The sequence below is a fragment of the Mugil cephalus genome, chromosome 6, assembly GCF_022458985.1.
Source record: "Mugil cephalus isolate CIBA_MC_2020 chromosome 6, CIBA_Mcephalus_1.1, whole genome shotgun sequence".
NCBI classification, from domain to species: domain Eukaryota; kingdom Metazoa; phylum Chordata; class Actinopteri; order Mugiliformes; family Mugilidae; genus Mugil; species Mugil cephalus.
The window spans coordinates 7,212,354-7,232,821 of record NC_061775.1 but is presented as its reverse complement, the minus strand read 5'-3'; the positions used below and the strand labels follow the sequence as shown (position 1 = coordinate 7,232,821).

At 41.5% G+C, this 20,468-nt stretch overlaps 3 protein-coding genes across 3 annotated transcripts; 2 read left to right on the top strand and 1 right to left on the bottom strand.

Moving 5' to 3' along the window:
• Positions 1–134: 134 nt before the first annotated feature.
• Positions 135–7,213, top strand: LOC125009931 (hydroxysteroid 11-beta-dehydrogenase 1-like protein). The gene is made up of 6 exons (XM_047588187.1): positions 135–328; positions 2,052–2,182; positions 2,291–2,494; positions 2,582–2,675; positions 5,743–5,908; positions 6,000–7,213. The coding sequence occupies exons 1-6, from the start codon at positions 196–198 to the stop codon at positions 6,181–6,183; spliced, it is 912 nt and encodes a 303-aa protein (XP_047444143.1). The 5' UTR covers positions 135–195; the 3' UTR covers positions 6,184–7,213.
• Positions 6,499–9,636, bottom strand: LOC125009936 (MICOS complex subunit MIC13-like). Its single transcript, XM_047588195.1, has 4 exons — positions 9,482–9,636; positions 8,917–9,073; positions 7,952–8,008; positions 6,499–7,707 (listed from the first exon to the last, which is right to left on the bottom strand). The coding sequence occupies exons 1-4, from the start codon at positions 9,508–9,510 to the stop codon at positions 7,627–7,629; spliced, it is 324 nt and encodes a 107-aa protein (XP_047444151.1). The 5' UTR covers positions 9,511–9,636; the 3' UTR covers positions 6,499–7,626.
• Positions 9,637–9,893: 257 nt separating this feature from the next.
• Positions 9,894–14,924, top strand: LOC125009932 (hydroxysteroid 11-beta-dehydrogenase 1-like protein). Its single transcript, XM_047588188.1, has 6 exons — positions 9,894–10,078; positions 12,029–12,159; positions 12,268–12,471; positions 12,561–12,654; positions 13,158–13,323; positions 13,415–14,924. Exons 1-6 carry the CDS (start codon positions 9,994–9,996, stop codon positions 13,596–13,598), a joined length of 864 nt encoding a protein of 287 aa, XP_047444144.1. The 5' UTR covers positions 9,894–9,993; the 3' UTR covers positions 13,599–14,924.
• Positions 14,925–20,468: the final 5,544 nt, after the last annotated feature.

The window sequence follows — 20,468 nt, the reverse complement described above, 5'->3', positions numbered from 1 at the left end:
CATGATGAAATAAGTAAATTAAAAATCATTCAATATTATAAACCGTACAAAAATACTTAGGTATTTCTATTGGTGAAAATGGGCGAGTCTGATCCCGGCCTGATCACGCCAGTCTCCACACCCCCTTATATGACAGGACCAAGTTTGAGGAGGGATTAGGAAAGTACTTTGTTTCGTTATAACTGAAGTTCTTGCATGCAGCGTTCGCTTCTGACAACACAACTCTTAGAATCGCCTGTCAAAATGGGGTATCTGACAAAAATCCTATTTGCTAGTGTCTGTGTCGTTTTCCTAGCTGTAAGGTGGACTGGACCCAGGTTTGATCCAGGTAAGTTAATAGGAATTGTGAAAACTGCTTTAACAGTTACAGAAACAGAAACATAGTATTTGGCTTTTAGCAGCAGCAGAGTTGCAGTAGTATTCCACTGACTTTACAAGGACTGATGATGTTAGAGCTGCAGATGATTGTCACAAGATTTAAGAAGGTGACAGTGTAAAGTTTAGACTATATGCATTGTCTGTGCACAGTACACACGTGGTTTATTTGTGAAACATGCACATAAAGAGTAATTTACGGTCAGTGGCTCAAATCAAATTAAATCAAGCTTTATTGTCACTTTGACAAGCAAACAGCTGCAATGCAGACAGAATGAAATTGCGTTTCTCTCTGAGATCTGTGCAGAAAAAATAGGTAAAAGTGTCAGTTAAAGTAAAGTGTAAAGTTCAAGGTGCTCTGGACCCTCAGATCAGATCAGGTCAACAGTTTAACTGCTTGTGGAAGAAAACTGTTGTGCAGTCTGTCAGTCCTGGTCTTGGTGATAAATGTACCGTTTCATATCTTTCCTCCCATTGTTTCCTCATTACCGCGGATGAGTCCCACCACTGTGGTATCATCTGCAAACTTGATGATCAGGTTCTCCTCCTGACTAGAAGCACAGTCGTGAGTTAGCAGCGTAAACAATAATAGACTGAGTACACAGCCCTGGGGTGAACCAGTGGTCATCATAATTGTGTTGGAGGTGTTATTCTCAGTGCAAACTAAATGTGGTCTTAATGTCAAGAAGTACAGTACCCAATACCCAGTGCCCAGTGCCATGTGGAGTTTCTTACGTCTCAGTAGTGGAAGAAATGTTTAAAAAGACAACAAACATTAAAAACTTTAGCCTGCTAGAAACTAGTTGTTATCCAAGATGGCCCATTTCCAAGGCACAGATGTTATATTGTCAGTATTACACTGATTCCACAATGTGTTCATCACTTTAATTTTCCACTTCAATTACTTTATGTCCACAGTTGGGCACTCTTATAATAACATAATATCTTGTTTTAGTTGAATTCTATTTGATTCTAATAACGTCAATGCAGTTAACTAAACAGCATTTCCTCACTGCGCACGGAACAGATAATGACAGAGGGGTTTTGTCATAATGTAAAGTGGTGAAGTACAGTACTATAGTCTAAAATGTTTATACCCAGATCACCCCACCCATCAGATCATAGATCACATGGTCCTATGCAAGTGTGGACCATGCAGTCTACTTGGGACTGTGTGTAGATGTGGTGTAACTTGGTGATGGCATGCTGTACATGCTTCATGCTATGCAGGGAACACAATCACCTGCAGTGATTATAAAAGTTTAATGTTCTCTTTTGAAAGTTTGGCAGAAGAAGCACAAACTGAGCGAGTAATTAGAGATTATTTGCTTTTCACTTGTGACTAAGTGCTTACCAAACAGTGCACCACATTATGAAGACACATTCTTTAGTGAAGCTTCCACGAGTAATGAGACTATGTGGTTGAGACTATTTATTTATTTCCATACAGTCGAGACTTTGTCCACAATGAAGGAACAATGAATGACTGAGAAATGTCTAAATACTCTTTGAACTGAAGTAATCAGTGAGTGATAGTTTTATGTTTATATATTATAGGTTCATCCGCTGAATGGTTTGAACTTGAAGAGTTTGAACTATTTCAGTGCCAGCAAACTGGCATATGTATAGTAATTTCACCTTCGCTTCTTCAATACAGTTGTACCTATTTGTTTCAGAGTCTCTGAAAGGTGCCCGGGTGCTGGTGACCGGAGCCAGTACAGGTATTGGTGAACAGATGGCATATCATTATGCCCGTTTTGGAGCCCAGATTGTTATTACAGCAAGGAGAGAGAAAGTGTTACAGCAGGTCAGTGAAATGCTGCATGGAAACATTTTTCATTCATTTGGCAATATGTCACACACTGTAGTAAAAGTTGCTGCCTGTACTTCTATTCCTACTGACCTTTGTTCATAGGTGGCAGAAAAGTGCCTGAGTTTGGGAGCCCAGAAAGCTCTCTACATAGCAGCAGACATGGGCAGTGAGTCTGACCCTGACAAAGTAGTAGATTTTGCTGTGGAGAAGCTGGGAGGGTTGGATTACCTGGTCCTCAACCACATTGGTCCTACCCCCTTTAGCATGTGGGATGGAGATGTGGAACACACAAGGACTCTGATGAAGGTAGTGGAGCATTTGTGATGATCTGTCAGCACGCAAAATAAAAGCATGGTCCTGATCTGTGTTTATGTGTGTGTGTGTGTTTCACAGGTCAATTTCTTCAGCTATATTCAGATGGCTTGGAGAGCCTTGCCCTCCCTAGAGCAAAGTAAAGGGGCTCTGGTTGTGGTTTCATCTCTTTTGGGTAGGTTTACCATACCTTTTTTTAATACTCATTTGTACCAAGAAAGTATGGAATTTAAATCTGTCTGTGAAGGTTCTCAGTCATCCAGGTCATGGTAATCCAAAAAAGCGTTGAATAAGGTTAGCTGGACTTGTAGAATTTGTCATCCGAGTAGCTTCTTCAGTTCTGATAAACTAGTGGGAAATTAAGGTTTAACACACAAAAGGTAAGGAACGACAGAAACACAAATTCCAGATTTTGCAAACTAGACACAACAGAAAACACAAGTCGGAAGAACTGACATGGAGGAAGAAGGATGACCACACCACACAGCGGGGCATCCAGGAGAAGTGGGTCCAGAACCTATCACACAGAGAACTCACTCAACCAGAGAATGAGATCCTGGCCAAAGGACTAAACTTTGCCATAACACCAGAACAGATTCCAGTGGTAGACCTCATCACTCCCACAGAGTCTGCCATCAAGAACAACAAACTGACAAACACAGAAGCCGAAAAACTCAGACTGGAAATAACATCAGCCCTCGCCAGTGCAAGAACTCCACCGTTGAACATCTCCCCCCAGGAAAGGAAGGCGCTAGTGACACTGCAGAAAGACTGGAACATCACAATCCTGCCGACAAAGGGAGATGCACAGTGGTGTTAAACACAGTGGACTACCACACAAAAATGGACAACCTCCTCAATGACGAGGACACGTATGAGACACTGAGACGTGATCCAACCAACTTCTACAAAACCAGAATAATAAACTATCTACAACAGCTCGAAAAGGAGAAGGCCATCGACAGACTCCTTTATTACCGTCTGTACCCAGGGGAAGCTACACCGCGTATTTATGGACTCCCCAAAATACACAAGGAGGGAGCCCCACTCAGACCCATTGTCAGCAGTATTAACGCTGTCACATACAACGTTGCCAAGCATCTGGCATCCATCCTGGCACCGTTAGTAGGCAACACCCCACACCACATTCAAAACTCCAGGGACTTTGTGAACAAAGTCAAGGACGTCACACTGGACCCAGAAGAAACCTTCGTGTCCTATGATGTCACCTCACTGTTCACCTGCATCCCCACGAGAGAAGCCACAGATGTAGTAAGGAAAAGACTACAAAAGGATGACACCTTGGCCTCAAGAACCAACCTCACCCCAGAACAAATCTGTGTGTTACTCGACCTGTGCCTGACCACCACCTACTTTCAGTTCAGTGGAGGTTTCTACAGGCAAAAACACGGCTGTGTGATGGGTTCCCCAGTGTCACCGATCGTGGCCAATCTCTACATGGAGGAAGTAGAGACCAGAGCTCCTTTGCAGGTTCCACCCCCACCCACTGGCACAGATATGTGGACGACACCTGGGTTAAAATCAAGACAGAGGAGGTGGAATCCTTCACTAAACACATCAATGCAGTGGACAGCAACATCAAGTTCACCAGGGAGGACATCAGCAGGGACTGTCTGGCCTTTTTGGACTGTTTGGTGCGTGTTGAAGAAGATCGAAGTCTCAACATAGAAGTATATAGGAAACCCACACACACAGATCAACACTTGTTATTTGACTCACACCACCCTCTGGAACACAAACTGGGAGTCATCAGAACCCTCCAGTACCGAGCACAGACTGTACCCACTAGACAGGAGGGCAAGGACAAGGAGCGAAAATACATTAAACAAACCCTCAAAACATGTGGATATCCCAACTAGGCCTTTGTCAAAGGCTCAAAAAGATATCCCAGGAAGGACAGGGAAGAGGAGCACAGCAGAAGGAAGAACATCACCATCCCCTACATATCTGGTGTATCAGAGAAACTGAGGAGAAATTTTGGTAAACACTGCATCCAAGTTTATTTCAAACCTGGAAACACACTAAGACAGAAACTGGTCCACCCCAAAGACAAAACACCTAGACAGAAACAGAATAATGTAGTGTATGCTGTTCAGTGTAGTGAGGAATGTACAGACTTGTACATTGGGGAAAGGAAACAACCCATCTACAAGCGCATGGCCCAACACAGGAGAGCCAGATCATCAGGAAACGACTCAGCAGTCCACCTCCACCTGAAGGACAAAGGACACTCCTTTGAGGATACCAACGCCAAAGTCCTGGCCAGAGAGGACAGATGGTTTGAGAGAGGAGTTAAGGATGCCATCTATGTTTAAGTGGAAAAACCTTCTCTAAACAGAGGAGGTGGACTGAGATTTAATCTACCAACTATTTATAATTCAGTTTTGACTTAGTCTTGTGAGTCTTTGAAGCAAGAAGTCCCCAAGAAGTTTCAACAACATTCACACATTGAGCCTCCAGGCTCCCATGGACAATAGCCTCGTTAGAGCTCTATTCATAGGGTAAGTAGCCTAGGCACACAGTTCCCCCCCATTCAAGGACAGGTAAGTACCAGCCATTATGGAAATTAGTGACCCCAGTTTCTGGTCAAGCAAGTTTCGGGTGGGTGTTACCCACAGAGTTCTTCCTATTTAAACCTCAATTTCCCACTAGTTTATCAGAACTGAAGAAGCTACTCGGATGAGTGGCGAAACGTCTTCAAGAAATTCTACAAGTCCAGCTGACCTTATTCAACGCTTTTTTGGAATATGGAATTTTAAACACACACACATATATATATATATGCAAATGTTATCACCTACTAATTGTGAATAATTCAGTTTGGCTTGATTGTTTTTTGCATTTACTATTGCTACTTCTGTTACCAATATTAACTTTGCTCATCATGGCATGAAGCATTGGTATAAAAAAAACATGCAGCCACAACACATCATATTAAAATCAAAGGATAATTTGTTATCTGGCTTTGTTCTGTTTTATTAATAATAATCATCAGAATCTTCGTATAGAATGAGTATGGATGTCTTCTAAAGAGGGGATAGAAATTAGGCCTTTGAAAATTCATTTTTGACTTTTAAGACACAGATGACGTGCAGTACCATCCTGTCAATGTCAATTTAAAAGCTGTTCTGAAGCATGCAGTCTTTTAAACGATCATCATGAGGAGTTTGCACATTTGGATGTGGACATCTCTTATTCTAACACTTGTTAATGGCTCACAGGTAAAATGACCAGTCCCTTTGTGGCACCATACTCCTCAACGAAATTTGCCTTGAATGGGTTCTTTGGGTCCCTTCACCACGAACTGGCCTTGAAGAAGAGCAACGTTTCCATCTCTATATGCACACTTGGGCTCATTGATACCGAATCGGCTATGGAGAAAGTCAGGTTAGTCAGATGTATTTGTGAACAAATAAGCATCTTTAATAGTGTTTGCAGCTGGCGCATTTGTTAAGTGCAGTGTACTTCTGTATTGTAGCGGAGTCACTAAGATATCAGCCTACCCCGCCACAGAAGCAGCATTGAACATCATCATCACAGGAGCTACAAGACAGCTGGACCTTTTCTACCCGTGGTTCACACAGGCCGTGGTTCTTATCAAAGATTGGTTCCCATCTATCACAGACTATTTTATCCAAAACTCATACGAGTACAGTCCATGAAGAACATTTACTGTAAGCTCTGTTATACAGTTAATGTTTGGGCCCTGATCTCTGACTTTTGAGTTTCCAGTTATAAAATGTCAACAGGAAAAAAACAACAACATATAGCTCGGGTGTGTTCAATGCACAGCATGGCTGCTGTTATGAAACGCTCCGTACCAGTCATTACAAATTCAGAAAGAAATACCTGGTTAGCTTGTGCAACTCATGCAAGAAACACACTTTCTGTTACATTTGTTGTCATATAACAGTGGAAATAACTGACATGAAACAAGGGGAGAAGAGGGAGAAATGACTTGCAACAGACCATAGAAGTATAGGAGAATACAAAAAAAAGTTTATTCAGTTATATATTAAAGCTATGGAGAGATAACGAAAACTCTTCCAGAAACCGAGGCAACAAATTTAGCAGCACTAGTTCCATCTGTCAGTCCCCATGACAAATCTCCATCCAACTTCATCCAACATTTAGCTCTACAGATTGTACGGCCTTGATGCATGAACACATACACATGTCATGATATGGTAATAATCATGGCCTATCACTGGCTTGAGCATGGGTGACCAGATTACCAAAATGGAAATCAGTCACCCTGTTTTAAGGCAGGGTGACCTAACACACACAGGACTTGATTTGATTTGTTGTTTTACTCTGGAAGTTTAGCATCTTATTTAAGCTGTCAAAGCTCTGCATGCGTCATATCAACAGTGCATGGACGTTTTCAGACTTTATTTGACTTTATTATACCGTGAAGAAGTGACAGTGTGGGTCAGAATCAGTACCATGTTCCTTCAACCAAATAAAGATTTAAAAGATGCACAACGTCACCACTAGTGGTGCTGTTGTGTAGTGTGGAGTCATGCGTTCCTCCCCCTTGTTGTAGCAGAATCAGCAAGAAATTTGTGTCATTATTATTCTGTCATGAGTAATGAAGATTTTTGCACATTTGTTCAGTCTTGTTTGTAGACACTGACCTGATCAGCATGCGGTATATGTGGCCTGACTCAATAAATCAAACTTAACACCGAACATGTTTTAAGATGATATATTACTCACAAATTTGGAAACTGCATATATACATTCTCTTCCTGACATTTTTGTGGGGTTGGCGGGAATAGGGTAGCATGATATTGGACACTGTTGACAACAGTTAAATGTAGTATACACAAAATGGAAGGACACCTTTGTCTCTTATTTAAATACATTTGCTTTCCAGCATTATCTCCAACTCCCACCTAACACCACCGTAGGCTGAAGAAAGACAGTACCCAGTCTCCTGCGTACGCTCCTTGCACAACTTCTTTCATGTTGGCTGTTTCTTCTTTCTTTTCTTTCTTTTGGGACTTTGGAACTTTGGAAGAAGTTGTTTCTTGAGTGCAAAAGTCAAACAGATTGATAATGCCAGGACACCCAGATAGTTCCCGTTTACTTGGTGAGGTCCTTCAGGTACTGTAGTCCCTGATTTGTGTATTCAGGTGCTTTCGTTGGAGCCTCCGAAAGATTTGAAATTGTCCACCGCACTCCTGCCGCAAAATAAAAGCAGTGTAGAATTCAGACATCAAATATTTGTACAAAGCCCTAGTATCATGCTAATTTCAGAGTCACATGATTCACGCTAAAACTGATTTCATGCCAACAAGCATCATGTTTGAAATAAGTGGAGTATGTAACCACAAATCTGCACACATTCAGAAATACAAACTCGTGACCTTACTAAGTTTGTACTCTATCTTAAAAGAAAAACAAAACACCTCATTCAGTTCTTACCAAATTCCAGGCCTGAACAGGCGAGAATTCGATCTTGGGCATGGTTGGAAGCTGAGCCTGAGGAGAGATGGGGGAGGTCTGTTCATTTTGTTAACAGCATAGTGCACTGCTTATAAACTTGTTGTCCATTTGTGTAAAATGTTACATGAAATGTGAAGGATACTGATGAGTGGGATCAGCCTTATTTCTAATTAATTATACTGGAATCAGACAAACATATCATTTGGTATATTTTGCAGGAGGAACATACGGACACTTGGGTACTGACCTTATTAAGTTACACTATCCTGCTTGTGGTCATTTTTCAAATGCTACGGTTGAGTGAATGCAGTCAGACATAAATTGAAATAGGTGCACCAAGAAAGCGTCCAGCACCTTAGGTCACTACTCTACCAGAGCATCCTGGGCACAACACTCAGCTTCCTCCACCAGAACTCAACATTCTTCCCACTGCCCCTGCTCCAAAGACTCACTATAGACTCCCCATATCCATCTTGTCTGGTGTGTTTACGGTTGTAATATATTGCAGTTATAGTAGTAAAGGTAATGTGATAGTAGTTACAGTCTGTGTTTTGTCAGCATATTCTGTATTCAAGTCAGCCAATGGCAGCTTTCATCATCAGCAGGATGCAGCTTGACACCGACAACACAACACAAAAATGGTTCAGGAACAACATGAAGAACAGCACAAGGTGTTGACCTGGCCTCCAAACTGATCAAGTATCTGTGAGATGATCCACAGAGGCCCCTCCCCTCAACCCACAGGATCCAAAGACCCCCACTAACGATATTCTGTTTCCAGACACCACAGGACACCCCCAGAAGACACATGTCCATTCTTCTGTCCATTCTCTGATAAGTCACAACTGTTCTGGAGGCCAATGGGAGACCTACACTATAGGAAGGTGGTCATAATGTCATGCTTTATTGGTGTGTATCTATGTGTCAGTGCCTCTTATCTGTACCTCCAGACCAAAGTACTTCATCCATTCCTGTATGGCAGGTGGTATTACTTCTTTGGCCTTCTCCAGGGCCTTTGAGCCCTGCTCACTGTTTCCCAAGAGGCCAGAGTCACAGGCAACGTACACGGCTCCTCCAGCAATGGTCACCTTGGTGGCCAGCCTGAGTAAGAAAGAACAGAGACGGCCAGGCTATTAGACAGAAACGCCGCGCTGTATCAGCGAACATGTCAAACTGAAAATACAGATTTATGCCACCATTACTACAATACACCACTTGAGATTTTTATTTCAGACTAAATTATCTGGCAGTACTATCTTCAAACATTAGCTCATGCTGGCGGAGAACGTTAACTTTTGTAAACTAGCGAAACATCCAAATCCAAATAACATTTACAATATTAACGATTAAGTTAGTAATGAATTACTGAGGTAAGGAAGGATCCAAACATTAAGCAAGTGTAAAAATGACAATAGGAAAGCTACTCAGCTAGCTAACTTGCTAGTCCACTATAGCTTGTAAAGCCCCAATAACTCAAGGGGAATTACGAGTGAAATTAACAATACTAACTTCACTACGGGCAAAATCCTTGCCGCCATCGTCCACGGCGTCGTAATTCACTTTTAGGTGGTGTTAATTCAAACTCTGACAGTGAACCGTAGTGAAGGATAGCCGGTTAGCTGCACTGAAGGACAACCCTGCCCACAAACTGTGTGTCAATAAAGTTGCGATTTCAAAAGCGTGCGCGGTAGTGGTATTTCAGAGCGGCAGATTCGCTCTCTTTTTGGATTAATTATAAAACATGGTATAAACACAATTAGGGAAAAAACGAACATTTTGATGATGAAATAAGAAAATTAAAAATCATTCAATATTATAAACCGTACAAAAATACTTAGGTATTTCTATTGGTGAAAATGGGCGAGTCTGATCCCGGCCTGATCACGCCAGTCTCCACACCCCCTTATATGACAGGACCAAGTTTGAGTAGGGATTAGGAAAGTACTTTGTTTCGTTATAACTGAAGTTCTTGCAGGCAGCGTTCGCTTCTGACAACACAACTCTTAGAATCGCCTGTCAAAATGGGGTATCTGACAAAAATCCTATTTGCTAGTGTCTGTGTCGTTTTCCTAGCTGTAAGGTGGACTGGACCCAGGTTTGATCCAGGTAAGTTAATAGGAATTGTGAAAACTGCTTTAACAGTTACAGAAACAGAAACATAGTATTTGGCTTTTAGCAGCAGCAGAGTTGCAGTAGTATTCCACTGACTTTACAAGGACTGATGATGTTAGAGCTGCAGATGATTGTCACAAGATTCAAGAAGGTGACAGTGTAAAATTTAGACTATATGCATTGTCTGTGCACAGTACACACGTGGTTTATTTGTGAAGCATGCACATAAAGGGTCATTTACTGTCAGTGGCTCAAATCAAATTAAATCAAGCTTTATTGTCACTTTGACAAGCAAACAGCTGCAATGCAGACAGGATGAAATTGCGTTTCTCTCTGAGATCTGTGCAGACAAAATAGGTAAAAGTGTCAGTTAAAGTAAAGTGTAAAGTTCAAGGTGCTCTGGACCCTCTCCAAATCAGATCAAGTCGACAGTTTAACAGCTTGTGGAAGAAAACTGTTGTGCAGTCTGTCAGTCCTGGTCTTGGTGATAAATGTACCATTTGCCTAAACTGGCAGCAGATCATAGAGTTTATTGAGAAGGTCTGAGGGGTCTCTGATGATATTCTGTGTTCTGTTCTTGCACCGGCTCTGGAAAAGTTCTTGAACAGGAGACAGCGAGACTCAGATCACTCTTTCCACTCACCTCACTAGATCGTGAGGATACGTGTGGGAAATGAAGCCTGCTTCAGTTTTCTTTGTTCCATTCCATTGTTTCCTCATTACCGCGGATGAGTCCCACCACTGTGGTATCATCTGCAAACTTGATGATCAAGTTCTCCTCCTGACTAGAAGCACAGTCGTGAGTTAGCAGCGTAAACAGTAATAGACTGAGTACACAGCCCTGGGGTGAACCAGTGGTCATCATAATTGTGTTGGAGGTGTTATTCCCAGTGCAGACTAAATGTGGTCTGAATGTCAAGAAGTACAGTACCCAATACCCAGTGCCCAGTGCCATGTGGAGTTTCTTACATCTCAGTAGTGGAAGAAATGTTTAAAAAGACAACAAACATTAAAAACTTTAGCCTGCTAGAAACTAGTTGTTATCCAGTATGGCCCATTTCCAAGGCACAGATGTTATATTGTCAGTATTATACTGATTCCACAATGTGTTCATCACTTTAATTTTCCACTTCAATTACTTTATGTCCACAGTTGGGCACTCTTATAATAACATAATATCTTGTTTTAGTTGAATTCTATTTGATTCTAATAACGTCAATGCAGTTAACTAAACAGCATTTCCTCACTGCGCACGGAACAGATAATGACAGAGGGGTTTTGTCATAATGTAAAGTGGTGAAGTACAGTACTATAGTCTAAAATGTTTATACCCAGATCACCCCACCCATCAGATCATAGATCACATGGTCCTATGCAAGTGTGGACCATGCAGTCTACTTGGGACTGTGTGTAGATGTGGTGTAACTTGGTGATGGCATGCTGTACATGCTTCATGCTATGCAGGGAACACAATCACCTGCAGTGATTATAAAAGTTTAATGTTCTCTTTTGAAAGTTTGGCAGAAGAAGCACAAACTGAGCGAGTAATTAGAGATTATTTGCTTTTCACTTGTGACTAAGTGCTTACCAAACAGTGCACCACATTATGAAGACACATTCTTTAGTGAAGCTTCCACGAGTAATGAGACTATGTGGTTGAGACTATTTATTTATTTCCATACAGTCGAGACTTGACCTGACAGTCCAGTCCACAATGAAGGAACAATGAATGACTGAGAAATGTCTAAATACCCTTTGAACTGAAGTAATCAGTGAGTGATATTTTTATGGGGTTTTTTATGGGTTTTTTATGAGTTTTTTATAGGTTCATCCGCTGAATGGTTTGAACTTAAAGAGTTTGAACTATTTCAGTGCCAGCAAACTGGCATATTCATAGTAATTTCACCTTCGCATCTTCAATACAGTTGTACCTATTTGTTTCAGAGTCTCTGAAAGGTGCCCGGGTGCTGGTGACCGGAGCCAGTAAAGGTATTGGTGAACAGATGGCATATCATTATGCCCGTTTTGGAGCCCAGATTGTTATTACAGCAAGGAAAGAGAAAGCGTTACAGAAGGTCAGGGAAATGCTGCATGGAAACATTTTTCATTCATTTGGCAATATGTCACACACTGTAGTAAAAGTTGCTGCCTGTACTTCTATTCCTACTGACCTTTGTTCATAGGTGGCAGAAAAGTGCCTGAGTTTGGGAGCCCAGAAAGCTCTCTACATAGCAGCAGACATGGGCAGTGAGTCTGACCCTGACAAAGTAGTAGATTTTGCTGTGGAGAAGCTGGGAGGGTTGGATTACCTGATCCTCAACCACATTGGTTCTACCCCCTTCGGCATGTGGGATGGAGATGTGAAACACACAGGGACTTTGATGAAGGTAGTGGAGCATTTGTGATAATATGTCAGCACGCAAAATAAAAGCATGGTCCTGATCTGTGTGTATATGTGTGTGTGTGTGTTTCACAGGTCAATTTCCTCAGCTATATTCAGATGGCTTGGAGAGCCTTGCCCTCCCTAGAGCAAAGTGAAGGGGCTGTGGTTGTGGTTTCATCTATGGCGGGTAGGTTTACCATACCTTTTTTTTAATACACATTTCTACCAACAAAGTATAGAATTTAAACATATATTTATGCAAATGTTTTCACCCACTAATTGTGAATAATTCAGTTTGGCTTGATTGTTTTTTGCATCTACTATTGCTACTTCTGTTACCAATACTAACTTTGCTCATCATGGCATGAAGCATTGGTAGAAAAAAAACATGCAGCCACAACACATATTAAAACCAAAGGATAGTTTATCTGGCTTTGTTCTGTTTTATTAATAATAATCATCAGAATCCTCATATAGAATGAGAAGGGATGCCTTCTGAAGAGAGGATAGAAATTAGGCCTTTGAAAATTCATTTTTGACTTTGAAGACACAGATGACGTACAGTGACATCCTGTCAATGTCAATTTAAAAGCTGTTCTGAAGCATGCAGTCTTTTAAACGATCATCATGAGGAGATTGCACATTTGGATGTGGACATCTCTTATTCTAACACTTGTTAATGGCTCACAGGTAAAATGCCCAGTCCCTTTGTGGCACCATACACCTCAACGAAATTTGCCTTGAATGGGTTCTTTGGGTCCCTTCACCACGAACTGGCCTTGAAGAAGAGCAACGTTTCCATCTCTATATGCACACTTGGATTCATTGATACTGAATCGGCTGTGAAGAAAGTCGGGTTAGTCAAATGTATTTGCGAACAAATAAGCATCCTTAATAGTGTTTGCAGCTGGCGCATTTGTTAAGTGCAGTGTTTTTCTGTATTGTAGCGGAGTCACTAAGATGACACCCTACCCCGCCACAGAAGCAGCATTGAACATCATCATCACAGGAGCTACAAGACAGCGGGACCTTTTCTACCCGTGGTTCACACAGGCCGTGGTTCTTATCAAAGATTGGTTCCCATCCTTGTCAGACTATTATATCCAGAACTCATTCGAGTACAGTCCATGAAGAACATTTACTGTAAGCTCTGTTATATAGTTAATGTTTGGGCCCTGATCTCTGACTTTTGAGTTTCCAGTTATAAAATGTCAACAGGAAAAAAAAAATATGGCTCGGGTGTGTTCAATGCACAGCATGGCTGCTTTTATGAAACGCTCTGTACCAGTCAAATTCAGAAAGAAATACCTGGTTAGCAACCAGGTACCCATACCTGCCAGGTACCAATACCTGGCTTGCAACTCATGCAAGAAACACACTTTCTGTTACATTTGTTGTTATATAACAGTGGAAATAACTGACATGAAACAAGGGGAGAAGAGGGAGAAATTACTTGCAACAGACCATAGAAGTATAGGTGAATACAAAAAAATGTTTATTCAGTTACATATTAAAGCTATGGAAAGATAACGAAAACTCTTTCAGAAAGCGAGGCAACAAATTTAGCAGCACTAGTTCCATGTGTCAGTCCCCATGACACCATTTAGTTTCAGTCATACACATCAACATAAATGGAGTCCTCTATGCATGAACTGAAGGTATTAGTACTTTAAAAATTCACATGAGGGCAGTAGCGCCAAAGTAGTGAAGTGCCATTGTTGCATCCTAGCTACAGCTACCGGTCCATTCCCTGTTAAGAAGAAATCCTAAATTGCCTCTTAAACCAAAACATCATTTTTAATTTTTTTTTAATCTTCATCATTATTTCAACACTCATATGTTCTCCACCCCTGAATTCATCTCCCTACCTCTGTATTTCATTTCATTTTGTCTTTCGAAAGCTTGGTCACAGTAGGCGTTGCAGACTTCCTACAGAGCAGGACTTTCTCAGTGAGTTCCTTTGTGCCTTTGTTCCTTATCTGTAAAGACACCACAGTTTTCCTGTTGGCTCAATCCATCCTGGTGGTCTTTTCTCTTTTGTAACTAACCCTAGATGTTGTACCCTGGGTTAAAGCAGGTTTCTACTGTATACTAGGAGTGCGTTGTCCTTGTCACCAAACACAAAACTTAACTGCAACGGATAGTGTGGTAGCAAGAAATTTCTTTTGGTTATATACACACGAATCTTTTATGTGTGAAAGGTGCTACATAAATGAAGTCTGTACATTGGAGTTCGGACAGCTCACAAGCATACTACTGTGGTCTAGTGGAGCAATACTTGTCTTTTGACATTCTTGAGACCTTTGGTGGCCAGTTAGCTCAGTTGGTTAGGGTGCGGTGCTAATAATGCCGATCCCTGTATGGGCCAGGACCACCTTTATCAAATTTTCCACTGGATAAATGATCTATTCATCTTTAGCTGCTGTGAATTCTGCTAATTAAATGATACCCATCTTACATACTGACAACATTTCTTTTGGAACACAGATGTTTTTTCATGGGCTTTAGCCTGGGTTCTATATCAAGCCTGACTGCACTTGAAAAGTGTCAGACTAGATTAACCAGTCACATTCCTACTTGTAATACTGTGGAGAGAAAGAGTAGGTTACAGAGAGACGAAGGAGGAAGGGGGGAAGTTTGTTGAAGGCAATATTCACATCTGAAAACACTAACTATAAAGACACTGAGCAACAATTATTATTCACAACATTATTCAGTCAAATTTCAGTATCTACTTACGAATCCTGTAAGTTGTAGGTCACTACAGTTAAGTTTCAACTCATCCATCCTCATTAGAAGTCATGGTGGCAACAGGTAGCAGGGTATTATAGTTGTCCTTTCAGTGCATTTTAGTTCTTTGTGAGGAACCATCTACAGGACCATCAACAGTAAGACCTGGAGTCCAGTACCCACATGAAACATCTTTAAGTTCCTGCCAAAGGCGAACCCCCTTTCCTTAAATTTAAGCCTCTTCTAAATCCACAAAACACATGAAGGCAGAATTAGAATAGATTTACCCAGGGAGGCTGAGCAGTGCCATACCCTGATAATTGGTACACATCCTCTGGTCCCCCTTTTTATAAAATGGGAATCACTACACTGGTGTGTTGTTTAAGTCTGGTGCCTTGCCATCAAGGAGCTTCTTGACCACCTTAGCAATCTTTGTAGGGATGTCATCCCTGATCTGGGTGGCAGTTGTCCATTCCAGCTGCACACCACCTGAGCTAAGCCCTGTTTGTCTTTCCAAAGTCACCTCATGCTTTGCCAGAACCTCCTTGTGGCCAGGAGAAAGTTCTTCTCCATAACTTCACCAGATTCCTCCTGATGGACAAAGCACAAGCTAAGTAAGAATACGTTTTTATTCATTTAAGATAACGGGTGCCGCACATACATTTCAACTGATTAAAGATTTACAATATAAATACTCACAACATCAGATGACCTCAAAAAGCAATAAACCCGTTGGTGTTTAAATATTTGTGACGTTTGGAGTTGTTTACGTTTGTTACTCGTCCATGGTATTGGAAATGAGCTGTGTCCAACATGCCGTAGGGAGCAGTTTGTTTAACTCTTGGTTGGTTAAAGGTATAAGGCGTTGACTGTATCTCTATTCATAGCCATGTTCCTTGAGTTTGGGAGCCCACAAAGCTCTTTACAGTTAGCCTGACCCTTACAGAGTAGTAGACTTTGCACATTTTACAGGTTAATTTCTTCAGCTGTATTCAGGCTGCTGAGTAAACTTTGTCTATGGTGATTTTCGTACGTATGTACGGAATATACGTACATATAAATATAATGAATACTTTTAAATGTTTTAAACTTTTTCACCCGTCAATTATAAATAATTCAGTTTGGCCTTTTTGATTTGTGCTATGGTTAACTTCTGTTCCCAATATCACCAATATTAACATCTCATCAAGACATGAAGCACTGTTAGAAAAAAGGGGAACATGACACGCAATGACACGCAACCGCCATAGGTAAGAGAGGTTTTTTGCATGATGTATTACAACATCATAACACATATACATACACACAGTAATGTAATTCAATAAGAAGTGGTTCAAGAAAGCTAATGGGCTTACACAATGCAACCATACAAACAAACTTTGTTCAATTTTGTGGAAACAAAGTAAATTACAGTAAACCCTCAGCTGAGAGATGACTTCTGCATTTGACAGTGATTTATCAGAGAAATTTGACACTAAATCCAGGAACATCCACATGAGGGCAGTAGTGCCAAAGTAGTTTAGTAGCATCACAGCGCTCAAGCTACAGTAACCAGTCCATTAACTGTCCACAAGAAATCCTAAATGCATTTGCAGATGATAAAGTAAATTTAATGTAAGTATTTTCATCTCAAGTAATGTATCTTAAGTGCCCCTTAAACTAAATCATCCGTTTTTTAAACCTCCATCACCATTTCAATACTCACACTCCCTGTTCCTTTCCTTGTGTTCTCCGCCCATGGATTCATCTCCCTACCTCTATATTTCATTTCATTTTGTCTTCCCAAAGCTTGGCCACAGTAGGCGTTGCAGACTTCCTACAGAGCAGGACTTTCTCAGTGAGTTCCTTTGTGCCTTTGTTCATTATCTGTAAAGGCACCACAGGCTTCCTGCGAAGCTGTTGGCTCAAACCATCCTGGTGGTCTTTCTCTTTTGTAACTAACCCTACATGTTGTGCCCTGGGGTTAAAGCGGGTTTCTACTGTCCTTGTCACCAAACACAAGACTTCACTACAACTGATGTAGTGTGGTAGTAAGCAATTTCAGTGATTAAAGTGATTAAAGAGGCTTTTTGATAGTCCATGTGCACTCTGCTGTTTGCTGTGGTCTAGTAAATGATATGAAAGATGAACATAAGTCATTAGAATACTTGTTCGTCTTATACTGGCACTCTTGATGACTTGAGGCCGTATCATCTCCTTGCAGATACCATGGAAAGAAAGAAAAAGAAAAATCCCCTTCCTCTCCCTTCTTTCTTTCTGTTCCTCATGTCACATATGCACACAATGGCGGGGCCTCCTGGAGAGGAGAGCAGGCATGGCCTGGGAGAACAGCCAGAAACACCTGCAACAGATTAGTGCTCCTAATGCACGGTAATAAATCCTCTCACCCTTCTCTTGCATCTCTATCTCTACCATGCATGGGCCTTGTAGGCTGAGGGGCATCCACCCACAACACTGACAGTAACATACACACCAAGAAAAATAGTAAACACTAAGAAAGTCTTGACACGACCGTGAGTGTATTAATAGCATCTTTTTCAGTTACCACTGCTGAAAATGACACTACTCTCTTGAGTCTGGGTTCTATATAATGATTATTTTCATTGTGGTTGTAAACAGCCACAGGCAAGAACAAGGCTGAGGCTGGCTGCTTAACTGACTTCACATTAAACATGAAAGGTGGCAGACTGATTAACCAGTCAGACTCCTACTTACTGAAGTTGGAGGCCGGAACGCAGCTTATTCTTTAAAATCTACGTCGGTGGATATAGAAAGACTTTAGCTGAGGTGCAGCCATGAAAACAAATGAAAGGCAAAATAACTTGATGACCATCTTCCAAAAAGCATACAGTATGTACCAAGTTTTACATCTGCACACAAGGCTCGCTGATGCAGAAGACGTGTCATGTTTGAGAACATAAATAGTCACCTTTCTGTGGAAATTAACCATCATGCACCAGGACCAATTTAGGATTTTTTTTTCTCTTGTCCTGCTCCTTTGAGCACAAAGGACACTGCTCCGCAAATCTCCATCCAACTTCATCCATCATTTAGCTCTACAGATTGTACGGCCTTGATGCATGAACACATACCGTGTCATGGTATGGTATTAATCATGGCCTATCGCTGGTTTGAGAATGGGTGACCAGATTACCAAAATGGAAATCAGTCACCCTGTTTTAAGCTAGGGTGACCTAACACACACATGACTTGATCTCTATGTTTTTTAGTATGTATGCTAAACTAAGCTGATTGAGTGGCCACAGCAACAGGGTACATTTCTTGAGGAGAACTTGAACAGAAACGTTTCCCGGCATGTCACATTATGTTCAGATGTCTTTCCTAAATGGATATGGTCTGTAAGCTGTAGCCTGAAACATAATGTTGATGAATAAAACAAACAGATAAATAAATATTGCACTGGCAGCTAATTCCCTAAATTTTCACATTTTATTTTATTTTATTTAAAAATAGAAACCATCCATTGATCAAGGTAGTTGTGTGGGCTGATTAATTTCAAAAAGAATGTTAATCTTCCGTGACCTTGAACTCTGAAAAGTTTTCACACAAAACATTGAGCTAAGATAACAAAAGGAGAGAGCGAGCGAGGGAGAAACAGGGAGAGGTGGGAGCGGGGATGAAAAACCCTATGAAAGGGAGCGTCAATGTGAATAAAAACTGTGGGTGTGAGAGGTGGCTGAGGTGGCCCTGTGACCCCTGACCTCCTTCCCCCAGGTCCATTCAGAGCAGCACAATGGTTGACACCTGTGTCCTTTCAGTGCTGGTTCTATTATTATTTACACCGGTCAGTGTGGGAGACAGGGGGAAAGATAGAAAGAGGCCAGAGGTGCTGTGAAGCAGAGTGCACCAGCTTCATGCCAACAGCTCTCCCTCCTACAAAGACAGGTGCCTGTCTCTGGATGTGTATGTGGCTGCCAGCCTGCTCCTCTCTAATTATTTCAGATAACTCCAGACACGTCGGCGGAAGGAGAGCATCCACAGAGAGGACAGACAGGGTGTTTTTACATCCTGTACCTAATGGTCTGACATTGCTCCACACTGATCTTTTGTATCACCATTAGCACAGAGGGCGTCGGGCTAGGTTGGGAGGTAGAAAGCCTTAGAAAGTCTTAAAAAAAAAATCAGTATCAAAGATTTCTCATTTGATGTTTAGGCACCTGCTGCAGAAAAAAAAACTACTTCAGGATATGCTTTACAAATTCAGCATGTTTATAAGTAGCCACCACAGCCTGTTTCTGATTTCTTAATTTTAGTAAAATATAGAGCATGTGAGCTTTGATTATATTCGCAGGACAGTCCTCTAGCTGTGTTCTTGTCAGCTATCCCTCTCTTGTTGATCCGGCTGGTGGGGCGAGTCACAGGGAGCATGGGTGGCAGGCTGGGGGTTACATGAATTCTTCTTTTTTTTTTTTTTTTTTTCATTGGGGGAGAGAATGCGCAATTAACAAAGGATAAGAAGTGAACCGTAAACACCCTCAACAAGGCCCAACAAACCTACAAGAACAAGCTCTCTCTCTCTCTCTTCCGTCCCCCTCTCTCTCCCTCACCCATACCCCCCTTCTTCTCTGCTGACCACCCCCTTGCCCTCCTCCCCCTTTTGCTCACTCACTCTCTCTTCCACTTCCCTCACAAAAGGAAGGCTCAGAGCTTACAAAGTGCCAATTAACACTGAATGTTTGCCCCTCGCACCTCCCTCTCTGAACTGCTGACAGCTCTGGTGTTTGGGTTAATACCAAAGGCCTGCAAAGAATTATAATTCTCCTCCTTGCCCCATCCCCCCTTCTCTCCCTCTCTCATCCTTTTATTTTGTTTCCAATGGGGTGGTTTTACAGTTCAGTGCACAGTCAAAGGGTGATATAAAATGACTTTCAAAGAATTTCATTTGGGGAGAAGAGGGGCTGTGTTGCATTGGGACAGCCAGGGGCAGGACCACGGACAGGGAGGGGGGCACTAAAAGGACAAGAGAAATAACTATAAATTAGTGGCAAAAAGACATAAAAAAATAGTGTATCAAAATATCTTGCATCACTAATGCTTTTGTTCACTCATATTAGTGTAAAGTTATCTACCACTGAAAAATATATAACTTCTCTTTTAAGCCTTGGTTTGCAGTTTCTTCCATGTCATTTACCTTAACACTTTAAACACACACACACAAAAAAATATTAATAATAATAACAAAATCAAAAAAAAAAAAGTTAACACCCACACAGTCACCCACTGGAACCGTTGGTCCCACATGGGATGAAG